This window comes from Rhipicephalus sanguineus, chromosome 6 (genome assembly GCF_013339695.2).
Source record: "Rhipicephalus sanguineus isolate Rsan-2018 chromosome 6, BIME_Rsan_1.4, whole genome shotgun sequence".
NCBI lineage: Eukaryota > Metazoa > Arthropoda > Arachnida > Ixodida > Ixodidae > Rhipicephalus > Rhipicephalus sanguineus.
Genome location: NC_051181.1, coordinates 167,613,423 through 167,630,871, shown reverse-complemented (window position 1 = coordinate 167,630,871; position 17,449 = coordinate 167,613,423). Strand labels below are relative to the sequence as shown.

The window sequence follows — 17,449 nt, the reverse complement described above, 5'->3', positions numbered from 1 at the left end:
TCATCTTTAATTCCTCACTTCATGGCTTATGCATAATTACCACATTGCAAATTAAGCCCAGTGTGGCATACTTTTCTTCTCGCACGACACACTTTGGACATGAACTGGTAGTGGGTAGTCTGCTGAGGAAAAAGAAGTAGTTGGAACGATGGCGGAGATGCATCAGAGTCGGTGATCGTGACATTTGCCGGCACGACTCGTCCGACCGAAATTAAAGCATAGCCTCTGATTTATCGTGTTGAAACGCTATCCCCTCGCCCACTTCAGTGTAGAAAATGCTGGAGGTACGGACATACCTTAAAGGGATGCAGATCGGAGGTGAGGTGCCGTGCATGCGCTGAACAACACAATACTAATGAATGCTCAACCCAAGAAGCGAGATGTTGTTTATGTAGTGGATTTCACACAGCTGATGATGAAAGTTGCCCCATGAGGACACAAGAGTTGCAACTTCTAGAGATAATTGAACAGAAACGATGCTCCCGGCGTGAGGCCCGATCTGTTCTTTCAGAGCGCTCACGTGGCTGTGCCACCGCTGCCAACTGGGCCAATCGGATGCTCGACTCGTCGCTGACGGATATAATAGCGTCAACGGTGGAAAGATCGATGACGAAGTTGATGGAAACTGTTTGTGAGCCTAACGGAATCATTGGCACAAGTAGTGAATACTCAGTTGACACAAATCTTGCAGGGCGGTAACCGATATGCTGAGAATCCTTTACTACCTTCTCCAGTTGAGATTACTGAGGTTTCATCTGAACCAGGCCCTTCGAAACCAAGGCCGGGCACGTCGAACACAGGCCGTAAAATAATTGTACCTACTGAACAGGAGGTAGATTGGAGCTCTGACTCCGGATCCCATGACTCGATACCGGAGAAAATGGACCTTGGCTCAAGAAAAATGAAAAGACGTGCTTCCCCTGAAGCACGAGGGTTATTCACGGAAGCCCAAAGCAAAGAGTAAGAAGTACCAGAAGGAAAACTCATCAAAAAAGGATTTTTGGAAGGATTGCATTTTGGAGAAAGCGGTGAGTGCTGCTGGTATTTCACCAAAATAGGCAGTTTAAAAGTATTACAGTGGAATTGCCGTTCTATTTTTTCAGCAACTACCGATTTATTCCATCTTTGTGATCATTATTCCCCCGATGTTATTGTTTTACAAGAAACTTGGCCTTCAGAGGAAAAGTGCTTTAAAATTAAAAATTACCGCTCATTTAGGTTAGACAGGCCCTTTCGGGGTGGCGGTTTGGCAATTTTTATATCCTCCAAAATTGCTCATAGAGCGAACATTACATATCAGTTAATGACTTCTGTCACTTGTCCCGTTAATTGGGTTTGCAATCGCCGGGCGGATTCTAAGGGCTGGGGTCTCGGCCCTCCGAAAACGCACCACGAAAACGCGGACAATTTAGAGTTGGTCCTTTGGTGCGCCAGCGAACGCCGGTTATGGTCCAAAGACCGAGTCAGAGCCGGGAGTCGATAACACAAACGAAAACGAAATATATTCTCAGTTAAGGCAATACAAATATCACAACCACATGCACACTCGGCTGGTACCAGTTACAACTTCACAATATAACTCAGATGGTGTTTACACAACGGGAGCTAAACAAACAGATCACACGCTACAAATGCAATCGCATGCATTACAACTATTCAAGGACAGTTAAAGTCCCGAACGTACAACGGCGTATACAGTCCACAATTCTTGGACGGTAATCGAATGCTTCTCTTCTAGGAAACACGCCAGCTCCAGCGTTGATCGTCGTAGCTCAACCGTCGTCGTAACTTGTCACGGCTCACACGGCGTCGTCATCCAATTCTTCCAGATCGACGATCGACTGACCGCACATCATCATAAACACGTCTTCTTTGGCTAACGGAGCCACACTCAGCATAACTTCACCATCTCCGGGCCGACTGCCTCACTTACTCACTGACTCCTTCACTGACTGTCTGATCGCCGTTTGCGTGCTTTTATCCCCTCTCTCCGGCTTTCTAGAAGTGTCGGGAGCGTTCTTCGGCGTCTAGTACAGCTAGAGTGACCTAGAATAGGGGGAGTGTCCAAAGCGCCGCGCGAATACATGGGAGGAGCGAGGACCTTTTGCGGTGAACTTCCGCGCCGCGGCGCTGCCGTGCCGGACCCGTGGGCTTTCTCCGCGGCTGAAGCCGCGTGAAAGCGGCGAGCGTCTGCTACGCGCGTGATATTTTGGCCGCTATTAGCTAAAATTGTGGAAATTTGGGCAACATTTATTACTGCGTCACTGAAACACAATACTGCAGCGACTCATCACACAGAGAACGCGTTTGTGTGTTGTGAAACGGGGTTTTTGTATATATCCTTGCAGCTGGTTTGTCACCGCATTGGTCCACACTTCCGCGGCTGTTTGAGGAACGCATCCTGCGCGCACTTCATCGTGAGAAAAGGCGCTTAGCTTACTTTCGTGTGCAATGACGAACGTAAACTTGCTGCAGGAGAGAATAAACTGGAGATAACCTGGAGAACGTAGCACATATGCACGTAACTAGCTCATGCATGCTAACGCGTTTGCACCCTTCATATCCTATCTTTTATTTCGTGCATTCGATTTCTTTTATAAGGCTGCCTCCGGTGCTCTGCTGTTTCAAGCCATTTCATGCGAAGCCGAATGTGTCAGTCGGCGTGGCCGCGGTACCAAAAGTAAAAAATTACTCGCATAACTCGCGTTTCGTTCACTTGGTATACACGAAAATTGGCATGGAGGGGCACGAATGTACGTATGCCCAACACGACCGATAGGTCATGGCATCACTAACTTGACATGCTTGCCTTTTGCGTAACGACTAACAATAATAATATATGGCGTATGGCGCGCATACCCGCTTTCAGCCAGAAATAATTCTGACGATGTGTGCACGGTCTGACGATTTGTTTCCGTCAGGTTATAAAAAACGTGGTGGTCACCGATATCGATGTCAACATGTTAGACTCCCATACATATTGAAGAACTGACCGCGTAGGTAAAATGTATGCGAAAAATTTACATGAAAAAAAAAAAAACATGGTCCCTTATGCATTCCCTGAGATGACTCGAAAACGAAAGCCATCGTCTTTTTCGTCAGTCGATGCAATGATCCTCCCTCGCCCCTCTCCGAAAGCTTTCTGCACATAACGTGGTTTCGGACTGCCGACAGGATCGAAGGCATTGCAAGCTTTTTGCACCTCACCTGCTTTTACATTGCCTACATCGGGGGCCGATTACGGAGGCAATGGAAAGCGACCATGTCATGTGATGGCGTCATCATATGACGTCATGTTGACTGACGTCATAGTGATGTCACAAGTTCTGTCGACGTCATCGCGTGATGATATTGTGCATCACTCGTGTTGGCTACGCGGGACGCCGACGGTCAATTTTCATGTTTGATGAGGCATATAAGGCTTTAGCGTTAAAAAAACACAAACCAAAGAAAATGAAACGATAACAGTGCAACATCGTGTATGCCTCACTTCATGTTACGAACGATCGCCCGAAAACAAACGTGATTCTCAGTTCAGAGCAGCTGATTGCACGCGTCTGCGGGACAAAAAGAGGCTTGCTTTACCCGTCTGGTCATCTCTTTATATTTATTCAAGAAATGAGCAGACTCGCTATTTAAGTACTCCGGAGCTTCAGCACGAAATTGTGGTGGACGCTATATTGAGGTCATCAGGAAAAAGCTGGAAATTGCGGTCGGGTGCCCTGTTGGCGCGCACTCAACTGCCGCAGAAACAAGTGTATTTTATGTAACTACTCGTCCACATCTTTTCGTAAAGTCTCTGAACTGGGCGAACGCTAACCTCCGAGAACCGTGAAAACATCTGAAGTTGAGAATGAGTTGTTTAAAACTGTTTTCATTTCCTATGGTGAAGGCTTAGCAATGCACGCAGCTCGCGCGAACGTTTCATACTGACGTTCAGCGATCGAATGTAACGTGCGATTATATATATATTCGTTCAGGCAGCTTGCACAGCAAGAATGGGGGCATTTGCAACTTTGTTTCATGATATCTGGATATTTGTAAAACATTGCCTATACTACGCCTTTTATGCAAAAACTTATGGAATAAGGTTAGTTTACCTGGCATTGCTTTTCTTTCAAATGTTTGAGCACGGTGAGCCTTGTTGTACGCTACCTCAGAAACAAAAATAAGCTAACAGCATTGCGGTCGTATGGCCGTCTCTACTCTTTTTTTATCTTTTTTTTTGTTTCCCTTGCGTCTTACCGGTGTGCCCCGTACATAATAAAGAGCTTCTGGAGGCTAATGAATTGTCAAATAAAGCCGTGTGCATATGGCTAGCTCGTGAAGTCACTGCGCGCAAGTATTTCAGCTGACTGTGCGTGCAATTTACTTTTTTTATTACTCTTAATTCGAGCATGCGTGATGCTATTGCCCGCTTACTCGTGCGAATAGGGTTTTTTTTTCGTTCATTGCTTGTGCGTTTCCGTTTTGCGCGTTTTTACACACGCACCAACGTTCTCGAACTCTGTGACCGGAACTAGGCCACGCTGATGCCGCTTGACACATGATTTTTCGCATTCTGTTGTTGCCCCAGCACTAACACAACGCTTAAAGATGTATAAGCTTCATTCCGCACAGCATTACTAAAGTTAAGTAGACTTCAAGTGCCCTGTGTGGAAACGCGGCGCAAAAAACTACAGCGCGTAGCAGACGCCCCTCGCTTTCCGCGCGCTTCCCGAGCGCGGAAAGCCCACGGGTCCGGCGCAGCAGCGGCGCGGCGCGGGAGTTCACGGCAAAAGGCCCACGCGGGAGCCGGCGCTTTGGACACTCCCCCTATTCTAGGTCACTCTAGTACAGCCAAGACTAGGAAAAGGGCGAGAGCTTTCTCGTAGGTTCGAATCGCGGCGGCGTCGCTAGGCGATGCGTCATGCTTCTCTTCCAGATGTTTCCAGGCTTTGCCGGGCGTTTGATCGCGTTGTCTGCGCCTGGCTCGAGTGGGCGAGGAGGATGCGGCGCGTCGGCGTCTTTTGTTGCTTGTTTTTCGTCGTTCGTGTTTCTTGGGCGAGCGGCTCGCGCCGTTCTGTCTCGCAGCCGTTTGAAAGCGGCCGCGCGCGCGCGCTTTATGGGCGCTCGTTTGTGACAACTTCAGATAGCGAGATTCTAGCATTACACATTGCTATTCCGGGATACCTCCCATTTTCGTTAATTCATATTTTCCAGCGGGTGTTCAAAATTCTGCCGTTCTAGATACCGCAGTTTCATATTGCCGCAAAGATATTATATTAGTGGGGGACTTCAATTCTCATCATATTTCGTGGGGTTTTAGAACTGATTTGAATGGGAAGCGTCTGTGGGATTGGGCTAATCAGAATAACTTTGTGTGTATCAACACCAGAGCTCCCACGTTTGTGTATAATCAGTCTTATTCTGTGATTGACCTGACTTTTTCTAGTGTTAATTTGTCCATCTCAACATGGTCTGCTATTAATTCTGGCACAAGTAGCGACCACATGCCTGTATTTTTTGAGATGGTATGCCCAGTAACTTCCATGATTAGACCATCGGTTACGCATGTAAATTTCAGTACATTTGAAAAATTACTACGAGCGGCTTTATCTAACCGAGCAGATGATAGTGAACCAGACGCTATCAGATTAAGCGACATCCTAAAAGAATCGTTGAATAATTCCAAATTCACCATACAAAGCTCCAAAAGCGCTTCGACCAACCCTTGCTGGAATGCGGACTGTTCGCGAGCTTATAGGTTAAGAAAAGCTGCATGGAAAAAATTACTTTTCAACCAGTGCCCTCGCAACTGGAGTGACTATAAGTATGCCGCCGCGATTTTTAAGAGAACCGTTGTCATTGCGAAGGACAAATTTGACAGTGAACGCTCTCTCAAAGACGGCAAACAGAAAAGCACTATTTCGCTTTCTGAGACCCAAGAAAGTTCTTCCAGTACTGAAAAACGTGAAATCTGTGGTATCAACACCAGGTGAACTGAAGTCTTCTCGAAGATATAGCTCAAGGCCTTGAGAGTCGCTTTACGACTGTTCTCTTATACCAACCCCAGACCCCTCATAGGGGTGAGGATTTTGAGGAGGTCACAGCTGCTGAGCTATTAAATGTGGTAAGAACGCTGCCTAATTCCGCTCCAGGTCCTGATGGTATGACGACGTCGGTAAAAAAAGCAGTACATAAAATATACCCCCTTCGCCTACTCGGAATTGTTAATCACTCAATTAGAAATTCTTGGATCCCACCTGATTGGAGAGTTGCAAAAGTTATTCCATTATTAAAAAAGCAAGGCGCTGGGTTTACCTTAGATAATATCAGGCCTATAGCACTCACATCGAATCTAGTAAAACTCGTCGGGAGAATTTTACATAGCCGGGTAGATCGCTGGATGTCAGAAAAAATGACACTGAGCCCATGTCAAATTGGTTTCAGGCGTGGTTGTTCCATTTGGTGTGCACACGTTCATCTAGAAAGTAGAATACAGCTTGCTCGATATCAGAAAGAATATTCCGCTTTAGTAACCTTAGATATCACCAAAGCCTATGACAGTGTGGAGCATGTGAAACTGATAAATTCGCTTCAGAACTTAGGATTGCCAGAATACTTTGTGGCATGGGTCCATGCTTTCTTGAGTGATAGAGAATTTTATTGCTCGCAATCTGGTGTCAGTTCTTCAAAATATAAGCAAACGAGAGGCCTCCCGCAGGGGTCAGTGTTATCACCCTTATTATTTAATGTTCTACTATGCACTGTTCCCATACAGCAGGACGTGCAGGTGTATGTGTATGCCGATGACATCGCATTTTTCGCTACGACAGCAGACATTGACACACTTTACCAAATCCTGCAGACATATATGAATAGCCTGGAAATGTGGCTGGAGGGTATTAATTTATCTCTAAATATTAATAAAAGTGCAATTGTAGTTTTCGCACAAAATGTCCCAGTGCAAATTTCATTACTCTACCGACAAGCCGTGATACCTCAGGTAGAGTCAGTTAGGTATTTAAGGGTAACCTATACCGAAAAACTTGACTGGAGACCCCATATAGAAAACATGGCTACTAAGGGAGCACGCGCAGTAGGGATGCTGCGTAGGCTCAGCAATAAACGTGCCGGTTTGCGCAGAGACGTGCTCGTCATGATTTATTGCATGTACATTCGACCAATACTAGAATTCGGCTGCGTTTTGTTTTCTGGCGCTCCGGCTTATAAAGTTCGACCATTGGTTTTGTTAGAACGTGAATCATTACGATTATGTCTGGGGCTACCTAAATTTGTTGCAAACAATATTCTATGCGAAGAATCACGCCTGCCGTCTCTTATCAAAAGATTTCATATTTTAACAGTACGTACATTCCTAAAAATCTACGCATCTCCACAGAGGAGGTCACAGTATGTTTTCATTAACCAGCAGGCCTCATTTTTTTAAACCACCAATTGTCTAGATTACGTTGCCCCCAAGTCACTTTTACACAGACTTTTGGACCCATTAAAAGTTCACCTCTGGGAAGTACATATACACAGCACTGTAGAAACAATTAGGATTGAATTTGATAATATATATCCCAAGAACGCGAAAAATTTACCACATAGATATCTAAATTGCACTTTGGAAGATCATCTGGCCAATTTAGAAACAAACACTGTGATAGCGACTGATACTTCCGTTTGTGAAGAGAAGGCAGGTGTGGGAATTGTATCATTCTCTCTAGACAGGTCATTATCGATTCGGTTACCGGACTTCACCCCTATTTACCAGGCTGCATTGCTGGCAATAGTCCTAGCATTGAGTAAATTGCCCCAGTGTCTATCAGCTGTGGTTGTTCTAACAGACTGCCTCTCTGTCTGTTCTGCCTTAAGTGCACCTAATTTATCGAGTACCTTACAGACATTCTATTCGCTGATTCCCAGACATGTACGGCTGGTTCGATTAGTGTGGGTACCAGGCCATAGAGGTTTAGCACTCAATGAATATGCGGATGCACTGGCAATATCATTCCATGATGGCCTTATTTTGTCTGTATTGCCCACGTCAGCGTACGTCACAGCAGCGAGATTTGAAAAGCGTACCACGGCCAATAACTTCGATAAATCTCCTTTGTTTTTATCAGATTTCCCACAGCTAAAGTTTCCTTGGAAGAGCAGGTGGTGTTCATCTAGGAAGGAATTACAAGGCTACGCTGTCGAGTCCCCCCACTGAACTTTTACCTTCACAGGTCGGGTCTGGCTCTGTCACCGTTATGCCTTCACTTTAATGAGAGGGAATCTCTGGAGCACTTCTTTTTGACCTGCCGAAGATTTAAAACACAAAGAAAAAGACTACTAGGAGAACCCCTGCGCAAGTTGAGCTTGAATTTGTCACTTCCGGTGATTCTTTCATTTGGGGCAACCATATTTGGTTTTAGCCACAGGAGCGCTTTCAATGCTGTCTCTAAGTTTTTACGAGAATCTAAAAAAAAATGAATGTTGAATCTTTAATTCCTCACTTCATGCCTTATGTATAATTACCACATTGGAAATTAAGCCCAGCATTATGCCTGCAAGGTCAACTTGAAGTTAGGCAATCACATGCTTAAAATTAAAAATTTTCTATCCTAGGACTTGATACGCCATGATGAATAAAATTTGACCACGCACGTATAGAGGCTGTAAAGCAGTCAGGACTTAGGTTCATAGTTAAAGAAAGCGGGAAACAAAACCACAACACATAGAAATGAAGAGGACAGAACGACACGGTACTAGCGACTGAAGTTTAACACGTGTTTGGCTTTTTTACACATGTTTTTACTCTTTCTGTGACTAAGTGATCCTTTAATTTTGTAGTTTTTTTCATACTGTGTGTGTATATCTTTCTGTGGTTTGCTTATTAAACTTCAGTTCCTAGTAGCGCATCGTCCTGTGCCTTTCATTCTCATTTCTCTGTGTTGCGGGTTTTTTTTTTCCCGCACTTTCTTTAACTATGAATACACATCAACTCGCCCAACTGTCCATTTTAGGATAAAGGTTGCTGAATAAAGCCGGTTCCACTAAGTGTCATTTTGAACAATGCGTAATTTTCAAGTGCACATGCTACTGGAAAGGTTGCACGCAGTATCATGCATAACACTCTGCATCAATCCCAGTATTTGCCCAAATGCTGTAACATGTTTGAGATAGTGTACAATGAGGCACAGTGGAGTGTTCCCACAATACACTGTCTCGTACACAAGCAGTGGGCGAGCAGCTTTTGCGGGTTTGCCAGAAATGTCTTCCTGAAAATGATGCAAAAAAGAAGTCCATTAAGCTTTCTGTGGCCATAAAAATGAATTTCTTGCCAAGGACTCACACTTGACTATACTTATTGCAGACGTTTTAAGAAAACATGAAACAAATGCAAAATTGTGAGGCTTCTAAGCAGTTCCTTGTGAACTTTTCACTTAGAGGTACACAGGGCGAAAAACACGAAGATATGCGAAACAACACCAAAAGTGTTACTCTTGTCCTGTGTACCACCATTCGGGTAGATTTCGATGTCAATCAAGTTAGCATTATAGTGTAGAGGGGTGCGAATGTTAGGTTCACTTTGTATTTAAACACATTGGACACTAGCTTCTTGATCAACCACAGCTGCTCTGTTTAGGACTGAAGATTAAGCGACTTGGCATTGACTCATGGCTAAAATTAACAGCGTACTTGCAATGAGGACAAAAGAAAACCTGGACACAATACCAACGCTTACCATGTCGGAAATTGTGTCCAGAGTGAGGGTACTGTGTACAGACCATAAACACTGTGGCAACATAATGCAAAACAAACTAACGAGAGGGGAGAAACAATTGATTCAACTGACTTAAATCAAGGTGATTAAAATAGCCTTGCACAACTAATACATCTCCTAAAGGCCAGGCACGTAGCCAGGATTTTTTTTCGGGGGAGGGGGGGGGGGCAAGGCCTAATTATTCGAAAGAAAGTCTTTTGATGGTAAAAAGAAAAAAGTTGCCTGGGAATATAAAAGGCTGGACGAATTTCGGGGGGGGGGGGCCTTGCCTACGTGCCTGCTAAAGGCTATAAATACGCACATGTAACCCTGGCAAGTTCCAGTGCTGATACGTGACTAATGAAGTGACAGTACCATAAAATGCATGTTCTCCACAACACACACTGTCACTTATACCCTAGAGACACGGGTGCGCTAACCTCAGTTACGACGGACCTCAGTTAACCGGAGTAAACTATAGTTAGCGCCAACTGCGGTTGGCAAATGTTACACGCGAAAAGCTGTCCTTAGTTTGGGTCGCTGAAGCAGGCCACGTGACACTGTTTCGCGATTAAAATATAAACGTTTAGCTAGTTTTTATAAAACATACTGACAAATACAACGTATTTCAGTTAAAATAAATCCTTCCTCCTTGCATCTGCAGTCCCCGAGCGTATTTCATCAAGTGTTTTGACAATGTTTGGCTTAATTAAGGGCTAGTCTCGCAGCTATGGGCGAAGTCAACTTACGGTCGGTGCGAAAGCCAAGACATTCGGTTGCTTGATACGCTTAGTATCGCCGGGTTTGGTGCGTGGTTTGTTTTGACGGATTATTTCGCGTGTCAGCGCTTCTGTTCTTGAACAAGGCCAGTTTACTTGCTTTTGGGAAGACGTTTCAGCCTCCAGTGGAGCCACGCTGCCTTCGACCACCGACTTGGGTGCCGCCATTTTGTTAGCTTCTTTAACTGAGGCGGTCAACCTCATTTCGGAGCAACCACGGTTAGTGGGATAACTGCGGTTAGGATTTCCGTCTAACTGGATGTAACTGCGGTTTAAAGGAGCCGCAGTTTGCCGTAACTGAGGTTAGCGTGCCCGTGTAACAAGGGTATTAGCGGGTGTCTGTCACATCATATGGCCATAATTATGTTTCATCATATGGTCATAATTATGTGACCATTATGCCGCATGTCAGCGCGCACAAAGTGACATTGAGACGGAGGATCAAAACAAGCAAATCAAGCATGAAAACAGCAGAAAGAGAAAACAAATTTGGCCTCAATGCCCATTTCATCACATGACAGCGTGATAACAGCGGCCTTTTTTTTTTGCTTTAATGCATACTCCTTGAAAGCACTCTGCTTCATTTATGCTTTATCGCAAGGAAGGAAATTATGTTGTACAAGCATCTTTTTTCAAGGCGCACTCGCGCATTGGCTGGCCATGCGAGCATGTGCTATTGGCCTGGTGTGCGACCGACGGCAGCGCTGCGAACGGCGCCTGTATGACGTCATAGCGGGGATTCGCGCGCTTTCGTCTGCTACGTAGGCCCAGCGCCGTGTTAAAACCACCGTTGTGTTAAATCTCAACAAAAAAGCAGTGCAATTGGTTATCTTGCGTATGGTGGCTACTGACGCTGTTCGAACAACCGTGGGTCTGCTTTTAACGTTCATTTAGAACTACAGCTCTTTGTTTCGTAGAACTGCGGCGGCTTGTCTCCGCGGCGAGTGCTGCGCAATGGTGAAGTATACTGCTCTGTGCCTCAGTGTACTTCGTCCGCTCGTGAAAAAGGCGTTAGCTTTCACAACTATCCTAAGGATCCGAAGCTGAAGAAGAAATGGATAGTCAAGTTCAGAATGGGAAAGCGCCCCACGCCCTCATCGACAGTGTGCAGCAATCACTTCGCGGACACTGACTTCTACCCACCGTACGCGCCACTCTTAGGTAAGCTTGTGACAGCGTTAAGCGCCTCGCCAATACTTAAGCCGTTTATTGCACGCAGGCTATAAGCATAGGCGACTTACACCAGGTGCGGTGCCGTCCCACATCGTGCCGCGAAGGCCCGTAGAGAAGGAGCCGACGACGCGGCCTCCGAATCGCCTCGCAGGAAAGCGCGCCTCGTGAGCTCAGCAGAGCGGCGCAGGATATCTGAGACTACGGCTGCATTTGGATGGTGTACATAAGTATTTTACTTATGAAGGCAAGCGCGCGCCTAGCGGACTGCTTATCATAAAATCATAAGCGAAACCTGTTGCCGCTGTTTAGTGCACATTCTCTAAAAGTTTTCATCTGAGGCGGTACAGACACTTTTTTAAAAGCGGAGCTCTTGAAGCTTTTCGTCAGGCTGCGTCGTGAAACTCGATCCAGCTTGCCTTCTCCACGTTAATCTCTGTGGCCCTGTGCGTGGTACAATCAGCGATTAACTATTTGTTATATTCTAATACCCATGCGACGGCCCTGTGCGGTGTTAATATGAACTACGACGTAATATCGTTCTCACTGAACCAATATTACGGGACAAACCGCGATCATGGACATCGGCAGGGGGGTGAGCAGCAAGGCGGCACTTGCGCACTTGTTTGCAGGACGAGAGCTGCGACGGTGATGCGATCTCCGTTGACGGCCTCGACCGCGCATTCAACAACGTGGCCTGCGTCGTACACCGCCTCGCCCTCGATGAGGCACCGCGACCTTACACGCCTCATCTACATACTTGTAGAAGCTGGAGAACGGCACGCTTACTGAAATATCGAAATAAACACCCAAACTAATTAGTATCGTACGGCGGAAACAAGATAACGAGCGAGAACACTCACACATAGTTTCACTTTCTTATCAGAAATGCGGTCGGTGGCATCGACACACTCGTCGGCCATCCGGGGAATTTCTTGGCTCTGTCGATTAGGCCGCAACTAAAACAAGTTCAAGATTACACTCGAAAACATTCGTTGCAGGCGTTAGTTGACCGTCGCGAGGCTGTTCGTTCGACAAAGTTCCCGCCTGAAGCAGACGATCCGCATACGAGCAGCGGCTGCTGCAGCGCGGTTGAGAGCGGAGTCCCCGCTCTGACGTCACACGCGAGAGGGCGCCACTCCAAGATCTCGAGGCCAATATTCACAGGAGTTTCTAAACACGCATTACACATCGTCGCTATGTGAGCTTAATGACTTTTTTTTATTTTCATTGCACTTTGCACGCGACGCAATGTGCAGAACGACACCTACAGCTGCCCGAGTGACGATAAGGACGCGCGAATAGAGGAAACATAAGTATTACTTCTCTATCACCTGATTGATAGTATGAATATGGTCTATTGTTGAGAAGCCTGTACGAAATCCTGCTTGGTCCTTTGGTTCGCTGATGGCTTTGGTTCGCTGCGATTCGCTGATGACATTGCATTGATGAGTAGCGCGGGAGACGAATTACATCTCATGATTACTGAACTGGATACGGAAAGTAGAAGAGTAGGTCTGAAAATTAATATGCATAAAACTAAAGTAATGTGGAACATCTTAGCAGAGAACAGCGCTTTGCGATTGGTGGCGAGACACTGGAAGTTGTAAAGGAGTAAGTCTACTTAGGACAGGTATACCGCGGAGCCGAACCATGAGAGTGAAATAACTAGAAGAATAAGGATGGGATGGGGCTCATTCGGCAAGCATTATCAAATCATGAATGGTAGTAACCACTATCCCTCAAGAGGAAGGTATATAACAGCTGCATCTTACCGGTACTTACCTACGGAGCAGAAACCTGGAGACTTACAAAGAGGGTTGAACTTAAATTGAGGACGACGCAGCGAGCGATGGAAAGGAAAATGATAGGTGTAACCTTAAGAAACAGGAAGAGAGCAGAGTGGGTCAGGGAGCAAACGGGGGTTAAGGATATCGTAGTTGAAATCAAGAAGAAATGGATATGGGCCGGGCACGTAGCACGTCGGCAGGATAACCGGTGGTCATTAAGGGTAACTGACTGTGGATTCCAAGAGATGGCAAACGCGTGAGCGGGAGACAGAAAATTAGGTAGGTAGATGAGATTAAGAAGTTTGTAGGTATAACGTGGCAGCAGAAAATACAGGGCCGGGTTGATTGGCGGAACATGGGAGAGGCCTTTGCCCTGCAGTGGACGTAGACAGGCTGATGATGATGATGAAGTATTACCTGGTGTGTTCCTGATGGTACCGCGAACGCAGCGTGCCCATCATCTGCTTGGTAATATACACAGCGGGAGGCTCGTTTGAGTCACCGGATCATCGTCACACGATATCGCACCCGCAGTAAGACATATTGCACTGTCGTCAAACAACCGCGCGTTTCACGTCCAGCGGCGAGAGCAGGCACCAAACGCGTACACACGGCCGACACAGCGTGGTAGTTCAGAAGCGGCGTTCACAAGGCCAAGGTAATCCCATGACGAGTTTGCTTGGGCATCTCGCACGCTGCTGGGGCCAGCCTAAAACGACTTTCTTCTCGCGTTTCTTTTTTTGCTTTTTTTTTCCTTCTCGCGCGCATACGTCGCAACGCTTTCTCCCATCTCGCTTGTATTCAGACGCGTCTGATTGATTTCCTCGCACTTGCCGACGAGCAGGCGGGCTGCAGTCGTCCGAAGGTCGAGGGGCATTTTATCTCGTTTGCTCGCGTTCATAGAGGCTGCTTAAAAAGAATCGCGTTTTTTTTTTTGTCTTTTGCGTCGCGTTTTCTCCGCACGGGATATTATTCCGTGCCTTGAGCTAGGTCGCCTTGGCTAGTTCGTTATCTAAAAGCGTATATTGAGTGTACATGCCGTGCCAATCGGTCACATCGAGGGCTTTTAGTTAAATTTTGGTTTGATGGAAAAATGACATAAGCGAAGTCACGAAACGAAGTAACGACAGTATCAATGCGAAGTATCAATATCAAGCGAAATAAACGAAGTAACGACAGTATCAATACAAATAGATCGCGTCAGCGATCTATTTGCACCCCAGACGCGATACACCGCGGCAGACCGCGCCGCGCAGCGAGAAGCAACCGACCGGAAATATTAGTTGCCAGCAGCAGCCGTCTACACCGCCATGTTACACGGAAAGGAAACCACACAACACTGAAGCGAGGTGACGTAATGCACTGGGCGGGGCATCTCGGCGCTGCCCTCTCCTCCGGAATGAAGCGAGTTGAGAGGGAATGCGTCAGGTAATTGTAGCGATCGCTGTATCTCCGGTCCCACTTCAGATTTTCGAAAAATTCTTTCGGCTTTATATTCCTGGGAAGGGTCCGACTCATTCCAGGGTGTTTCTCACGCCAAGCGCGAGGGGTGGTTCATGATCCCTTTAATTAGTCAGAGGATTGCTTTTTAAACTTAGAACCGAGTATAGACACCTACCATCTCAAAGTGAGAATAAACCTGCTCTTTTGGAGCAATAGTCATGAAACGAGCTTTCTTACTTTGGGCATATAACGTTAGCCGCTAATTCAATCTAGAAGAAGCAGCTGCTTGCTAAATTTGAAAAAAAAAGAAAACTCGTATGAATAGAAATCATCAAGTCACAGGCAATATACTGTCAACAATTATTCTTCATGTATACTCAACAATAGCCAGCTCTGAGACAGCAAAAAACCATTAGGATATCTGCCAGTTCCATGCCGGGAATTTTTTAAAGGGACCGACTACTGATTTTTCTTGACCCATTTTTTTTTTTTACGACGCGACAGAAAGCTCGCTCTTCGCAGTGTTTGTAGCTGCAGTAGTTAATCCCAAAAGCACGTAGTTATTTTACGAGCAGTATTTTTCGATCTGAAAGTCTCTAAACACGGATGCACCTTTCCTCCTGCAGCGCTGAGAATTGATAGCGATGCGGCTAGCCCTTCTCGCGATTTATGAACGCTATCGTTGTTCTGCTTTCGCAGGAGTTTCTGTAACTATGCTTAACCACCTTTATAGCTTTCCAACTGTTTTTGAAAATAACAAGCTGTTACAGTGAGATTATGTGGCATTATGCACCTTCCCTGTATTTGTACCGCGTTGTGTGCGCATGAGTCCAAGGTTGCCTGCACCTGTATTATGGGTGGCTTGTCCCGGCGTCATTATCTCGATGAACGAGCCAAGCCAAGTCATCGAAAACGTCACTACGAATATGCGCGGCCGCTCCGAGTAGCAGCGCGCGTCATTTCTGAGACGAAGTGTACGTAGCAAAACTATGTCGCTCCAAAATCTTAGCCACCTGGAAACTGCGTGCACGGTTGCATGAGCACGCTGAAAAGTTGCTCAAGACGCGCTGACGAGCATGGGATCATCACGTCACGCGAAGGCACCGCCACTTTAATGCATACTACTAACGCAGGCCTATATGTACATTTTTATGGAGTAATACCTTTTAATATAAAGAAACGAACAATATTTCAATACTAGCAAAAATATCGTCGACCGCGTGCAGCAATCAACGGTCACATGGCCGGGTTCATCGTATCGTTCATGTTTCTGCCGCCAGAGGCGCCACAGGTCATTTTTTGTGACTTTCAATTAAGAAATAAAAATGTAAATCCACCTCTCACGAAAAAAACAGGGTTGGTTTGAGTCAATGCGACGGACAATCTGTCCATCAGTGGAGTCATCTCATTTCATGTTCTGGGCAGTTTTCGGTCCCTTTCACAGGCAAGTCACCTTCCCAAGCACACCACGATGCTTGTACATATGTCACCAGTTGGTGTCCATTTGAAGAACATGTCTGCCATCCATAACAGCAATAGGTGCTCAACCATTTTGCCATTGCTATTGTATGAGAAGGTGCACCCAAGGATATTATAATCGCCATATATAGGGCCACCTTTCTGGACGAGAACTCCTTCTTTGGTTCCATGCGCTGGCCGGGGGATATCTATAAGCATTAAAAAAATGCTGTGGATTTGTGGTGACACCAGGATTCTTCTGCACTGGAGACATATGCTGAAGCCTTTCTGCAATTATTTGTGATGCTGTAAGTTCTATTTGCATAATTTCATATAAAAAAATGAGGCTCTCTTGGGTTGTTGTTTGGGCCCATATGAAGTTTGCAGAGAAGCGAGCGACAAAAAAAAAAAAAAAAACATGTAGCAGCAGTTTATTAGCTGCCCTGCAAAGTTTGTCATCGTAAATTTTAAAAGCTATATCTTTGCAGATTCTACTTTCCAACCTACGAAAATGACCAACTGCTATGTGCTCTGGAAGATGAAAGCCTACTGGAGGACCCTGCAGATGAAGTGGTTGTGCCAGAGGACTGGGTGCCACCAAGTGGTTGTGTGTAGTTGAGAGTAAGAAATGGTGGTCTGTACATATATTTGTTTGCATACAGCCCCTGGTTGTCAGTTTCTTTTGCATACATTGCTTTCTGCATTCTGACATTTGCATGGACAAACCTCAAAGATGTACTAAAAAGAAAACTCAACCTGCCGATAGCGTAGCCAGAAATTTTTTTCTGGTGGGAGAGAGGGGGGGCTCAATTATACTCGATGTATGTTTTTGAATGCATTTGTATGTGTGTGTACATGCATATGTGTACGTATGTGTATGAGTGTGGTCTGAAGATGAGCCGCTCTCGGAACACACGGAGACAGCTCACGCGGTCGGTCAACCAACACGTGTACGTTTTATTAACCTGCTTTTACATCACGGCGAACTCGCCTGCCAAATCTGATACACAACTAGTAACCCGCTAAGTAACCTTATACAGTGCCATTACAATACCCGGAAAACATAACAC

The 17,449-nt window shown here is 45.8% G+C and overlaps 1 protein-coding gene across 3 annotated transcripts in view; it reads left to right on the top strand.

Annotated features, from left to right (window-relative positions):
• Positions 1 to 17,041, top strand: part of LOC119397022 (zinc finger protein 277) — a 118,134-nt gene extending 101,093 nt beyond the window's left edge. For 2 of the 3 annotated variants that reach the window (XM_037664444.2, XM_037664446.2), the window contains one exon: positions 16,868 to 16,986. In XM_037664444.2, coding sequence (XP_037520372.1) covers positions 16,868 to 16,894 — 27 coding nt within the window. In that variant the 3' untranslated portion in view covers positions 16,895 to 16,986. Of the gene's footprint in view, positions 1 to 16,867 lie in introns of all 3 variants that reach the window. The other variant, XM_037664442.2, reaches the window with a different exon arrangement.
• Positions 17,042 to 17,449: the final 408 nt, after the last annotated feature.